At 43.6% G+C, this 15020-nt stretch overlaps 1 protein-coding gene across 3 annotated transcripts in view; it reads left to right on the top strand.

Annotated features, from left to right (window-relative positions):
- The first annotated feature begins 2211 nt into the window (after nucleotides 1-2211).
- ELOVL2 (ELOVL fatty acid elongase 2) overlaps nucleotides 2212-15020 on the top strand; it is a 70365-nt gene continuing 57556 nt past the window's right edge. For all 3 annotated transcript variants that reach the window (XM_079932897.1, XM_079932896.1, XM_079932895.1), the window contains exon 1: nucleotides 2212-2500. In XM_079932897.1, the coding sequence (XP_079789023.1) occupies nucleotides 2498-2500 (3 nt within the window). In that variant the 5' untranslated portion in view covers nucleotides 2212-2497. The remainder of the gene's footprint in view (nucleotides 2501-15020) is intronic.

The raw sequence follows: 15020 nt of genomic DNA, 5'->3' as shown, positions 1-15020 counted from the left end.
GCGTTACTCTTTTATTTTTCATTTCTAAATTGGTAGTGTTGGGCTGCACCCCGCAGGCCTGCATGCCTCGTAGTTGCCCAGCCTGGAGACCAAAGAAGGAGCCCAGAAACAGCAACAGAGACATCAAGGTCTTAAAAGATAGGGGATCTTACAAATCTGAAACAAAAGGTCCTGGAGAAACTGTACCCTACCATGTACAGCAGATGGCAGGCAGGACGCAGCAACAACCTTCACTACCCAGGGGAGAAAGAGGCTACCATTTATAGGGGGAATTGATACCAGGTTGCCTCATCAGTTACCAGGGAAATGGGCAGCTGGGGCAAGGGGCAAGCATGTAGGCAGTTACTGATTAAGTTTTGTAATTAAGAGGACTGGTTAGTCATGTGAGTGAAGCTGGACTGGTGGAGCAGGGGATGTACAGAGAGCAAGGGAACAGCCATCTTGAATGGCCTGACCATACACATAGGTACAGAGCTTTCTTTACACAAAGGCAGAGTATATGGCCAGGGAAAGAATGTGATTTCCAGAGGCTGTTTCTATCATTAGTCTAAAAATACAAATCCTCTGAAGAAAAGCATTGATTTAAAGTCACAATAAATTATAAGTGAGTAATCCACAGAAGAGAATAATAAAAGGAAGAAAAATCTTGTAAAAGCATCTTGAAGGCACATTAAGTTATTTTTATTGATAAATAAGTGGGAATTAATTTTATTTCTGGTCATAATATTAAGGTATGATCCCAGTTCTGTGTTTATAGAGGTAGAACCACTTCGTTTTTCTATTTAATGAATTAATTGGTGGGAAAAAATACCCTCTGGTATTTGCATCTCCTATGTTCCTTTATTGTAGTGACAAGAAAAGCCATAAAATAATATTTTAAGTAATAGATAATATATTGGTGACTTTTTAGACCTCCTTCTGGACCTGTAGGTTGATATGTGTTTTTAAATAATAAACGTAAAATAATGATTATCAAGCTAAATGGTAGTGGGAAGTACAGGAATAATTCAAAATTTAAGGGTTCCTTCCATATGTGAACCTGGTGTTCTTTGCCAGGTATAGATGGCATCAATAGTACAATTCCTACAAGCAAACAGCAGAATGCTTAGAGGCTGGTTATCACACTTTTTTCCTCTTAATGTTGTTAGAAAAATAGACTAAAGCCTTTCCTAGATGATGGACTTGTGTTCTCAAAACGTGGTCCATGGCCTACCTGCCTGCATCAGCATCATTTGTGATGCTTGTTAAAAATTTGTATTCCTGGTCTTCACCTAAGACCACCTTAATGCTTCCAGGTCTCTGTAGTTGATTAAGTCCTCAGGTGCAATTTATACACAATAATGTCTGAGGGTACTTTGAGAATTCACATTCTACTACATCAAATTAATCACCCAGTGAAATTGAGATCCAGTATTTTTCTAGTTCAGTATCCAAAGAATGTGGAAGCTACTTTTGTGGATTTAAAAATATAAAATAATGCATGTAAAAGACCTGGTAAATGAGGAAGAAAATATAAAGAAAAATCATTTCATAATATGGCTATGGGGGGGGTGGGAAACACTTAATATCAATATTTGATACCTGGGTGAATTTCCTTCCAGCACACATTCTTAATGCTTAAAATAGGAAAGTCTACCTTTTCACATCTTCCACTTGGGCGAGAAAAATTTTTTTTTTAATTAAAAGCCTAGTATCTAAGATAAGATCCCTTACTTTCTGTTCACAATTAAGTGTTGAGTTAACCATTAGTGGCCTCAGCTGAGAAGCCCATAGACTAAGATCATCCTCTGTAGGTAGATTCACGTGAGACAAGGAATCTCCTGCTGAGACTGACCCGCCACTGACCTCATCCCAAAAGGAACCCGATTGACCCCTACATCTGAAACACCACATCATGCAAACCTACGTGAGTAGCATCTAGTCTCTCTTTAACCTATGCTTGAAAACCACGGAGCCAGCTAAGAGAAGGGCGATGCCCTGGCCCTCTGCAGCCCCACTTCCCCAGCTCCGCGGCCGTCGCAGCCTCCGGGGGCGGGGGACAGTGGCGGGTGACGAATGGGTCCTTGCCCAGGCTCCGCGAACGTTCAGCGGCCGAGCGCTGCGGGCGCCAGCTGGGCCTGCAAATCGCCGCCCGGCCGGCAGAGGGCGCGCGAAGCGGCGCTGGAGAACACGGGCTCCCGGGGGCCGCGTGCGAAGCCGTTCGGGGCCGCCGTCTCATCTGCCCGCCCCTCTCCCGCCGCCCTGCTAGCGCAGCGGCTGGCGGAGCCCGTGCGAGGGGAGGGGGCGGGGAGCGGCGGGCTCCCAAAACGGCCCTGCGGCTCGGAGCGCCGAGCGGGAGCGGCGCGAGCCCGAGGGGGCGGGGAAGCGCGGGCTGGCGTGCGCGCGCCGGGCGTGGGTTGGGGTAAGAAGAGCGGGCGCGGCGGCAGCGCGAGGCAGAGGGACGCCGGCTACCCTGGACAGCGCATCGCCGGACGCTGGGGTCGCCGCGCCGCGGATCATGGTGAGTGGGGGCAGTGCGCCGCCGCCTGCCTCTTTCTTTCTTTCTTTCCGCGACCGGGCGGGAAGGGGCCGAGGAAGCGGCGGTGCGGGAGCTGCGGGTTCGACCGCTGGAACCCGTCGCTGTCTGCGGGCCGGGCCGGGCCGCGCGGGCCTGTGGAGGGGGCGGTGAACGTTTGGGTGCGGTGGGGGGAAGGGGGACCGCGGGTCTCGGGCGCTTGGTCCGGGTCCGCGGCCCCGACCGGCCCCTCAGGCGCCCGCCGCGTCCAGCCCCCTGTTGCATGCACGCGGCCGGCGGGAGCTGGGATGCCCGCCAAACCGCCCCCTCCTTCCGCGGCGGCTGTTCTCGCGCGGCCCCCGCCGCCCCCCGCTCCCGGCGCGGGGAACGGCGCCCCCCTCGCGTGGGACCGATCCCTCCGCGGGAAGTTCAGGTTTTGGGGCGCTAACGGTTGAATTCCTGCCCGCGCGGTGCCTACAGTCCCTGGGGTGTGTCTGTGCGCCGGCCCGTACCTCCTCGGGTTTGTACGGTGGGGTCGGGGGATGGGTTTCCACGTGTGAACCGGGATGGAGGGACCGCTACTGTGTTCTTTCCGACACTTCGTCTCTCCCCCAGCTTGCCAGGCTCCGACTCCACCCCGAATTCATAACGCTTTCTGATGGGCATTAAGCTCTGTTCCTGGAGAGAGGGGGTGGGGTGTCCCCGCGTGCCCGTGCCCCAGGAACTGCCCGAGAGTGTTGGCGGCAGAGCCTGGTTGTGCGACTGCAAAAAAGGAAAGTGTGTGCCAGGCTCTAAGTCCGAGCAAAATGTGAAGCCTCGTTTGTCCACAGTGGTCCCTATTCTATCTTTGCTTCTCTCCTCCTTCCCATATGGTCTCCTCTCCCCTTCAGGGCTTGTTCGTATGCGAATCTCCTCCCCCCCACCCCCCGCTTCAGCGGACACCAATCAACCCTAGATTTTGTCTTTTCTGCGGTTTCAGGTACACGCTATCTTCCCTGATTACGGGGGAAGCGTTCTCTGACTACTCTTCTTAAAATTCCGGTCTTTCCCATCCAACCCACCACAGTTCATATTACCCTGGTCTGCTTCGTTTTTTTTTCTTTAGCAACTGTTATTTAACATACTATCTATTTAGTCTGTGGGGTTTATTGAACACGTTCCCCACCAGAATGTGAGTTTCAGTAGGGCAGAGATTTTTGGGTCATGTTGTTCACGGCTCTGTTAACTAGTACCTACAACAGTGCCTGACACATAGCAGGTGTTCAGTAAATTAAAAGAATTAGCCCAGTAAAGCAGCATGCTGAGGCTAACGTTATAATGTACAAATGAGAAACAGTAGTGCCACTACGGGATTATCTATCCAGTGAACAGTTGTAATGATGAGAATCACAGGTGAAGTTGAGAGGAGGGATGCTCTTGGAGAAGACGGACTCAGTTTGGTGGCCCTCAGTGATAAGAGTATAGCTGACCATGCTCTTGACACCTTGGCATCTGGGTGGACAAAGCATTTTTAGGGCTAACTGGCTGTCTCCTTCAGGTCCTGCACCTTTGTTCCAAATTATTATGAATTGTAACGAGTGAGGGAACAAGTCGAAGCATATCTCCTTAACTGTATGGAAGAGTCATGGGAATTAACCTAAAAGCCAAAATAAAGGGCAAGCTCTTATAAACTGCTCTATACAGTCATGATACTATCCAAAAGGCATTTTTCAGAAACTTTGGGTCTTCAGAGGAGATTTTTTTTTTTAATGTCCAAATCCAAGGCTTCTCACTTTAAAAAAAAAAAAAATGACGGAGAGAGTGTGATGTAGGGGTTATAATCCATAAATAAAGTAGTGGTTCAGTTCAGAGCCACCCCTCAGGGTCCTAGTGCAACGTGAACAGCCTCTCACGATGTTTCTGCTAGTCCTATTCCAAAACATATTTTTCAAATTCCCTTTTGTTTTTCCACTTCCAGAGTGTAAATTTATGGCAATCCTTTGTTTTAAGCCTGGAGAAGTATGCTTTTATAATCTGAGCCAAACTGCTTAATAAAATCTACCTGGGAAAGTTTCTGAAAATGATGTAATTATAGCCATCGCTGTACAAGTTCTGCGGTTCTATGATTACTGTCTTGTCCAGATAGGTAGTGAAATTAAAGGTAAAAAGGAAAGAAAAGTAAGTTTGTCTTTGAAATTAAAACCAACCAACCACACACAAATGAAAGACACCTCATTCTTAACCAAGTTTATATTTGTAGGAGATTTTGCTGTGTTATGACTCCAGTCAAAATATCAAGCCGTTTTTTTCCTTCAGAAGCAAAGCATTATCAAGGAGTACAAAATCCATTTTTAACGTACCCAGCTGGTTAAGCTTACCTTTTGGTTCTTCAACAAAAGGCTGCAATTTAATCTAGCTGCCTTCAAGACATGTTTTTTTAGTTGAGGTATAATTGATTCCTTCAAAACATTTCAATCACAGTTGGGGAGGTCCAGGTGCTTTCATAGTCTGAGAGTGTTGACAATTAGTTAACTGGATAAACGATGTGATCCACTTATCTTCAGGAGGCGGGGCCCTGCTGGTCAGGGTTGCACCCAGGATCACCTCGCTTCGGCAATCGGATGTGTACCGTCCAACTTGTCGGGTTTGGGTATTAGGAGTAGATGGTGACCGAAGGCAAGAAGTTGCCCTGGAAGCTCTTACTTAGGCTCAACATGGCCAAAGTATGTCAACATCAGTAGTTCGTGATAATTCTGAAGTTACAAATTTGCTCACTTGTGCTTTTTCTTAATCGAATTAGGACATGGCTAGTGTTTCACTGACTCTGACAATGACCCATTATAATAAATTGCTAGTTTAAATGTAGCCATTTAAAATTTAACAATTTCATAATTGCAGAGTGTAAATTGTTCTGGGGTTGATGTGGCAATTTGGAGTTTGGAGTTCCAGGTGTGGAGTCAACCCTGGGTTTGAATCCCAGCACCAGCACTTAACTATGACCTTGGGCAGCTTAACTTCTTTAGGCCTCAGTTTTTTCTTCTGTGAAAGGAATCAGTATTGTTATTTCATAAGATGGTTTGAGGAACAAATAAGATACTGCACTTAATGTGGCTAGTTTAGTGCTGCGAGTGTTCAGTAAATATTAACTATTGTAATGACATGTGTTGTTCTGTCTCCCGTATCTGTTTGCAGTCGAGACACCTCTAAATGATGTCTGTGATTCTGCTCAGAATTCTCTTCCCCATATGTGATACTAACACATACCTAGTATTTCTCTGTATCAGCACTTATCCAGGATAAATATAATGCGAGCCACATAATGTAGTTTAAAATTTTCTAGTAGTTACATGAAAAAGGACAGAGACAGGTGAAATTAATTTTAACATTTTTAACCCAATTCATGCAAATATTATTTCAACATGTAATAAATGTTAAAAAAATTAGGTATTTTTTTCCGTATGAAATCTTCAAAGTCTGGTGTGTGTTATGCTTACGGCATGTTCAATTCAGGCTAGCCACAGTTTCTCAACAGCCACTTGATATGAGGCTACTGTATTGAGACAAAACAGCTCTAGATGGTACACGTCTTCCAAATGTACCTCTTATCTGCTAGACCCTTTCCACTCGTGACAACCTCACTGCCACCTTAAACTCAGCACGACTGAAAGAAAGCTACTCACCTTTCAGACTGGCCCCTGTTCCCTCTTGCTGTTAGTAATTCCACCAGCTCTGGAGGCTACTGTGTCAGAAATCTGATTCTTACTCTCTTTTTTCTTTATATTGTTTATTGTCTAATATTCTTATATTTTTACTTGAAAATATCTTTCAATCTCTTCTCTCCAGCCCCTTTTCCATTATTGCTTTTTCTACAGGTTTCCTCTTTTGCGGTCTGTTTTTTTACTTGAGGCTTGTTATTTCATCATCATTTTCACTTCGTAGCTTATTGCTGGGACTCTGGTCCTCCCTTTGCTCCTGCCCGCTTCTCTCCTCCGGGTCACCGGCCTCCACATTCTCTCCATTCTTTCATCAGCTCTTTTTCATGTTAAGTCACAAAAGCTTTCTATTTTATCGCTTATTTCCATGTTGAACACCTTTCCTTTGTCAAATGTCCAAAGAAATAACACTTACTTTCACTGATACTCTGCTATTAAGATGACTCACCCAAGGGGTGGGGGATGACCCTCCCTTTACCTGAAAAGCTTAGGTAAATGGAGGAGAAAAATAAACCATAGGAAGGGAAGATGAAATTATTTTTGAGCTTTATCTACCTTTCAAGAAATATCTACGGACCTGATTAATGAGAGTAACAGCAACCTCCTAAACAGTGATGACACCCTACGTTACTCAGTGCCTTAGAGGAACAGGGTGCTTTCCTTTGTGCCTGGTGAGCAAAGCTACAAAACAGAAGAAAGGCACTGGACCAAGGGCAAGAAACCTGGCTTCCTGTCCTGGCTTTATTGTGGACCAGCTCTGTGCCCTTGATCAAGCCACTCTGGGGCACTGTTTACTCATCAGCAAAATGCGTTACTCTCTGTTTCAAAAGACTGTTTTGTCAGTATCAAATTCTGGGGCCTTTACACTGGCTGTTCCCTGAGGCTGAGTCTTTCTCCTGAGAGCTGTGTGGCGGCTTCCTGCTACGTTTTTAATTAGACTTACCCTAACCTCTCTACTTAAAAGTGGAAACTGCCGGGTTGTGTTCACGCCCTTCTCCTTACGCTGCCCTCTTTTTTTCATAACACTGTGAGCTTAGAATTTCCTCGTTTACATAAAGCTCAGAACTTTCTAATAATTTACTTATTACGTTGTGTGATTTGTCGTCCTTCCTACCTCAATCCAAGCTTCACGAGGGCAGATTTTTGTTTGCGTTGCTCAGTGATGTATCTCAGGCACCGAGACTAATCCCTGTGACGTACAGTAAATGCTAAATGATTGTGGATAGAGTGAAGGCCAGATCTGCTGCTTCCCAGGGCGGTGCTCCTTTCTCTTCACGTCCTGTTTCCCACATGCCGAGGATGAATTGGGAAATGAACATTTGCTTTGCAGACATATCCACAGCACAATCCCTTCAAAGAACAATCTCTCTTAATGCATTTAAAGTCGTTTATCACAATTCAGTTTAGGTGTGTTTCAGTAACACAGATGTTTCACCAATGCATATACGCCCAAGTAACCTCTTAGTAAATGATAATGTGTGTGTATTCCTACAACTATATTTACACTGCACAATCGTTATGTTTGTGGAAGGGGCCAGGTTAGGTCATTATTTCTAAATAATGAAACGTATGGTTTCGTAAGTTCTTAGTGAAATCAAAATGTGTATGCATTTCTATTTTGTAGAAATGTGTATGCATTTCTATTTGCATTTCGTAATTTGTAGACTGGGCCAGGTTATATTGTTTTTACATAATGAAATCTATAATTATAGCATTAAGTTCTTACTGAAATTAAAAATGAGTATTTCTTTTAATAGTAATATAAACAAAGCTATGATTCATGAATTTACTGAATAATTATTTTTACTTTACATATGGTGCATTCTTTGGCTTTGAGTTACCACTTCAGTACAGGGATAGCAGTATTTGACATTAATCAGTAAAATGTTTTTTAATGCGTTTTTACACACATTATCTCTTGAAGCCTCACAAAAGACTTGGGAGAGACTAAGTCCTGTGTCACTATACTAGTTCACAGGTGAGAAAATTGAGTTTCAAAGAAGATAAATGATTTTACCTGAGGTCACATACTAGAGGTAACAAAACCAGGTATAAACCTTCTGACTCCAAAAATATCACCTCTTCTGCTAATCCATATAGCCTTATCCTAGAACCAGTGCAAATGTGTCTTCTCATACAAATATGATGAAAGAAGAGCACTTTCTCATTCCTATAGATAAGAATGGAAAAATCAGAATGATTTCCCCATGTAATTTCTTTCTCATGAATTATAAGAATAGGGATAGAGGTATATATACACACAGATACATTCAAAAGTATTAAATATATATAAAACCTAAAGATCTGTTTCATATACATGGAAAATGGAGCATATGAGGGAAAGTGTTATTTTTTTTAGATATTTATTTGGTTGTGCCGGGTCTTACTTGCAGTACGAGAGCTCCTTAGTCTTGGCATGCAAACTCTTAGTTGCAGCCTGCATGTGGGATCTAGTTCCCTGACCAGGGATGGAACCCGGCCCCCATGCGTTGGGAGTGTGGAGTCTTCTTAACCCTAACCCTAACCACTGCGCCACCAGGGAAGTCCCAGGAAAGTGTTATTTTAAATGGCGGTGATATGAACAACATATGTACATATCAAACTTTATCTACTTACCAGTATAATGAGTAGGAGAACACCTATACAGTAGACAATTAAGTAATTTACAAAGGAAGTAAAGTTAAAGTAGTCTGTTTTTGAGTAGAATGACTGCAGTATTAAGACATTGATCAGAGAGACCAGTGTTAGCTTTGCACATAAATTTTTGTTTCATGATGAGAGTTCATCATTTGGGTTTATTTCCAATACTTTAAAAATTTAAAGTATTGATTTTCTGTAAGGCTAAGTAGAATTTGGTTTACTAGAAACTGAGTTTAACATGTACTGTGGCAACTTGGGAGACGCTTTTTTTTTTTGGAAGAGTCAAAAAGTTTATTGACCATCACACTGAACAGTTGGATTAAAAATTAACTCAAGCCTTTAAAGAAATCGGAAAGTATCCATAATGCAAAAATCAGTTAGGCCGTTTTCAGTTTCCTAGGGATCAGACCTGATCAGCTGACTTTCTTCTTGGCCTCTGGGAGGTCTCTGCAGAGTTCTCCAAGGCACAGTGGGAAGAAAGGACGGCTATTCTTTGACCTTCTCTGCTCCCATGCCAGAGGCTTTCCTTAAATTCTTACAGGGAAGAGCAGCTTCCTTGGCTTTTGGAAATGCAGATTTCATGACTGTTTTAATGTCTGTGGTGAAGTTATTCCTAAGAGGAAGGGTGTTTGGGTTGTCAGAAAAATATTCAGTTGTCAGAAATGCACTTGGAGGCTGTTTCACATCCCTTTTCTCCATAGGCTGGGGAGTTGTTAGTTCTTTGTATTTTTAAGGAAAGCATTACCTTTCCTTTGGCCTCTTATCTATTCAGATTCCTAAAAAGAAAAGGCACGTGTCACAAGTTGTTTTGGGATTTACTACCTGAAGTCTGCTACAAACTCAAAGCACACTAGCTTCACCGTTATGTAAGCCACGTTTCTTCACTCAACAATAATGTGATTATTACATTGACCCCTTAAAGGTCCTGCCGCTACTACTAAGATGCTGCCGTGTTTTCTTTCTTTTTTTTGTAAATTAGGTTTACTATACTGTAAATCTTTTTCTTTTTACAATTTAAAAAGTAAGTGGAAACATCCCTGTTGTAACAGATTTCTGAAAAGAACATTAATCTTTTTTGGGGGGGGGGAGTATAGAATTACAAAAGCGTGACATGAATGCAACTTTTCACAAATGCATAACTTATAAAACAGGGTGCATGATGTTTTTCTCTGTGTCGTGGGGCTTTTAGAGGAAAGGTTTCTAAGGACCAGAGTGGTGGTTGGAGGGTGGACCCGGAGAGGGTTGGTTAGAATCAATTTAGGAGCTGGAAGGGATGGGGGATGATAAAGATTTCCTAGTTCAAATCTGGCCTCAACCCATGAAGGGACTGACATGAAGAAAGTAGGATGCACTGGGGTGGGGAATGGAGGGCAGGCTCCAGCCTCTGACCCCACCCTGAGGGGAGGAAGCACAGTCACAAATGTTCCCATTTTAGAAGAAAGAAAACTGAGGCAGGGACTTATCCATGGTCACACAGCTGAGAAGTGGCCAACTAACCTGAGTTCACACAGCTGCTTGTTGGTAGAACTTCAGTCATTTCCTTTTCCTGGGAAAAATGAGCTATTTCCTTTGGAATCTGGGTTCCCATTCCTCTCTCTGTCACTCGTAGTATATTTATTAAACGTGGTAATAACATCTTGCATTTGTGAGGTGCTTATGATTTTCAAAGCACTTTGGTATCAGTGATCACATTCAATCTCACAGCCACTCCTCAGAGTAGATGTGACAGGGGGATGGAAACCTCAACAGCAGCAGTGCCAGGAGTTACAGTTGAACCAGGGGCCCATAATAGCACATCAAACTACACCTGCGCACAGAATTTTCCAAAAGAGACTGCCTTGTCCCCAGCCCTGGCAGAAGAGTCAGACCTTGGGCAGCCATATTTCATACCATGTGACCTCCCTCCCTGACGCCTGATTTGTCTAAGGATGGACACTGGATCCCAGGGCAACCAGCCACAGGCAGGCCTGTAGCCGATCACAGCAGGTAGAGTGCTGCCTGAGGGGCAGTGCTCATGAGCTGGGCCACGAGATCCTGAAGAACGCTAACCTTGTCGGTGTTTGCTTTATATAAGACAAAACAAGTGTCTGTAATAGTCTTAAGTCCTTGGTGTAAACTGTGGAATTGCTAGTTTACATTAATTCTTTTTTTGAAGGAAAGAGAAACGTTCTCTACGTTGAGTACCGTGTTGTTTAAAAGCCAATACCAAGGGGACATGGAAATTCATTGCCTTAGTAAACTTTTGATTAAGTATACCCATTGGTTCCTTCATTCAGCCACATGATCAGTAATAGGCAGTGTGCTCGGCACTGTCACCCTAAATGGAAAAGACAGTTACTGCTTCAAGAAGTCAGCAGTGCGGGGGGAGAACCTTGTGTCCTCTAGTGTGAGCATATGAACAGGTCAGTAGCTGAGGTTTCGAGTCACTCAGGCCAGTAAATGTGCTTTATGCTTGTGTTACATTTTTATCCATTAAGAAGATTTAGTATAATGTGACTAGTTGTGTTATTACTTAAAAAAAAAAAAAAAAGAAATCTAAACCCTGCATCATGGGTAGCTTTTGCCTCTTTATCAGGCCAAAAATGTGGTCAAGACCAGGAGGTGTGACTGGTCATTGAAGAGGCAAAATCGTCAGGATTGATAAAGCTGAGATCGAGATTGAGTCTGTGACACCAGAGTACTCAGAGGACGAGGCAATTCCGTGACAGGAGAAAACATCAAACCAGCTGTCTGAGAGCGAGGGTGGGTAGAAGGAGCATGAACTTAGGAATCAGACGTGTATTTAAATGTACATTCCCAGACTCAGTGAAGCCACGTGTACTGACTCAGAATCTGAGTTGAGGGGCTTTGGAATCTGTACGCCAGGAAGCGGGTGCACACGAATTTGGAATCTAGTGCTCTGGGGGCTCAAAGGAATGAGTGACCACTTTCTAGCAAAAATGTTTAGTGTATGATCATGAAGGAGTTGGGATCAATGCTGGATCTTGAACAGGTTGGATTTTGATGTGTAGGAAAAAGGAGAAAGGTAGAATCGAGCAGAACATTCCATTTAGGGAAATAGGTTGGTAAGGAACCAGAAAGCAATAACATATTTAAGAAGAAGCTGTACTATGAGCAGCTTATGGACAAGGCCACGTCTGCAGAGGCTAGCACAGAATAAAGAGGTGCTCAATAAAGAGCTGAGTTTGAAGCTTAGGGACAAATGAGATGATGGGACAGATCAAGTCAGATTTTGAGGAGTCTTGAATCTGAGGCTGGGAAGTTTCTTCTAGATTTTGTGAACCAGGTTTTGAAATGGAGAGTCAAATGATGAAAGCATTATTTAGGAAGATTTAATCTGGTTTCCATAATATCTGGGGCTGGGAGAGCCTGGATAAGGAGGTTATAAAGGGGCTGAACTAATGTTAATTCTCTTATTTTCATGTTGTCAACTTTTGAAAACTTATCTCTGGGTTTTCACCACACATTCCTGGGTTCAATTTATCTCATCTATAAAATATGTATAATAACACATGGTGAAGATTGGGTCAAATAAGATAGTATGTAAAAGCCCCTCGTGATATACAAGCTAGCTGAGAGTAGATGCTCAAAACTGGTGGCTCTTACCCATAGAAACTTAATCATATTATCTTTACAAACCTAACTTTTCTCTCTATGCCTGGAATAGAGAGCTTTAAAAATCTAACTTGATTAATCTACATATATTTACATTAAAAGGTTTTTCATATTCCTGAGATTTTAGGGGTTTTGTTTGTTTGTTTTTGCGGTACGCGGGCCTCTCACTGTTGTGGCCTCTCCCATTGCGGAGCACAGGCTCCAGACGCGCAGGCTCAGTGGCCATGGCGCACGGGCCCAGCCGCTCCGCGGCATGTGGGATCTTCCCGGACCGGGGCACGAACCCGTGTCCCCCGCATCGGCAGGGAGAATCTCAACCACTGCGCCACCAGGGAAGCCCCTGAGATTTTAGTTTTAACGTTCAGGACTTTTTCTGGAGAGAATGAAAACGTGATAAAAACTTAATTCTCTGATTTTTGGGTCCTTTTCTTTAGGCTGCATGAGTTCTGTTAATGAATGAAAAATGAAAAGCTAAACTGTGTGCTCGTTTCAGAACAGTTTTTCTTTTTGAAAAGTTCTCACCTATAGATGCAATCACAAAACAGTGTATTTTGAAAACTGTTTCATGGATTTGAATCACAACTTTAGAAAATCCTAAGAGCTCCACATAATCAGATTAAACTTTAGCTGTTTGCCTAACCGCCCACATCAAATTGCCTATGTCTTGAGCTTCTTAATTGTGCTTAATCGAATGCTTTAACCCCGAAAAATGTACAAGAAAACAGATCTTCCAGTCTCTGCCTTTGCCACTGGATCATTACTTCAGGTACTAAAACCCTAAAAATAGCAGATTTTTGGATTTGTGTGTTGTATTGGAAATAATGAGGAAAGAGAATAGATATGTACACTGCTGCTTTTCTGAATTTTTCCCTGTCAGTTTGGAAGTAGTGGAAATTGATTAGAAATTTAAGTGTTATGTGTAAAACCGGAATAGGTGGACAATATGGGGCTTACTTTTCATGACCTAGGAGAAGACAGTGTTAGAAGAGGCAAAGATTAGGTGGGAAAAGTGGAAGACTCATTGGACGTGTTGCGGGCAGTGAATAGACCCGCCTGGCTGGCATGAAGCTGTTGCTAAGAGGACTGGTCCAGTCAAGGGTGGGGGAGGGCTTTGAACCAAATGGAACAAAGTCCCCAGGTTTCTGGTCAAAGTCCATGATGCCCTCCAGTGTAAAACCCTTTCCTCCCTGGTAGAGTTATTTTGTATGGCTTGATTCCCTATCAGCTCATTTTCCCCCCAAAATAGGATAATTACACCCTCAGTTTGCTACCAACTTTAGAAGAACTTTCCACAATGTTCCTCATGGTAATGACGATTATACCACATGTTTGTATAATGCTTTTCAATTTATAGAACACTTTCACAGCATCTCATTTTTTTTTTTTTTTTTTTTGGTGGTACGCGGACCTCTCACTGTTGTGGCCTCTCCCATTGCGGAGCACAGGCTCCGGACGCGCAGGCCCAGTGGCCATGGCTCACGGGCCCAGCCACTCTACGGCATGTGGGATCTTCCCGGACCGGGGCACGAACCCGTGTGCCCTGCATCAGCAGGCGGACTCTCAGCCACTGCACCACCAGGGAAGCCCAGATGTATGTTTTTTAGTTAATTATTTAGTTCATTATCTATCTCCCCCACTGCAGTATAAGGCTGTAAGGGCAAGAACTTGGTATGTCTTGTTTACCACTGCAATTTCCACACTAGAATGGTGGCAGCGTGTAATAGACACCCAAAGAACACTTGTTGGATAAATGGGCAGATGTGTAAATTAAGAAGAAACGGAGGGCTTCCCTGGTGGCACAGTGGTTAAGAATCTGCCTGCCAAATGCAAGGGACATGGGTTTGAGCCCTGGCCCGGGAAGATCCTACATGCTGCAGAGCAACAAAGCCCGTGCACCACAACTACTGAGCCTGAGCTCTAGAGCCTGTGAGCCACAACTACTGAGCCCACGTGCCACAACTACTGAAGCCTGCGCACCTAGAGCCCGTGCTCCGCAACAAGAGAAGCCATGACAATGAGAAGCTCGCGCACCGCAACGAAGAGTAGCCCCTTCTCGCCGCAATTAAAAGCCCGTGCGCAGCAACAAAGACCCAACACAGCCAAAAATAAACAAATTAATTAAAAAAAGAAGACGAAGAAACGGAGACTCAGATTGTTCAGAGTCCAATAGCTAGTAAATGGTGGATTGGGGATTCAAACCCACTTTATACTTGTGTCTCATATTTTTCTACCCCACTGCTTGTTTCATTATAGTAATTGACTTTCCTGATACCCATGTTAATTTCAGCAAGACTGAGAAAACACAAACCATGAAAAGTGACAGGTTTGACTGTATCAAAATGTTAAATTTTGAGATGACAGAAGACACCATAGGCAGAGATTAAAAAAAACAAGCAACAGACTAGAAGGTATTTGCCATCTATATAACAATATAGATTGTTATATATACAAATGACTTTTTATAAGTCAATAAACAGACAAGCAACCCATTAGAAACATGGATGAGGGTTACTAAATGGCAGCTCACTGCGGAGCAAACCACAGCCAATAAACATTGAGAGACATGCACCACCTCAGTA

The sequence above is a fragment of the Stenella coeruleoalba genome (genome assembly GCF_951394435.1).
Source record: "Stenella coeruleoalba genome assembly, chromosome: 10".
NCBI classification, from domain to species: Eukaryota; Metazoa; Chordata; class Mammalia; order Artiodactyla; family Delphinidae; genus Stenella; species Stenella coeruleoalba.
Note: the sequence above shows the minus strand (reverse complement) of the source record. Positions and strands in the feature narration are given on the sequence as shown.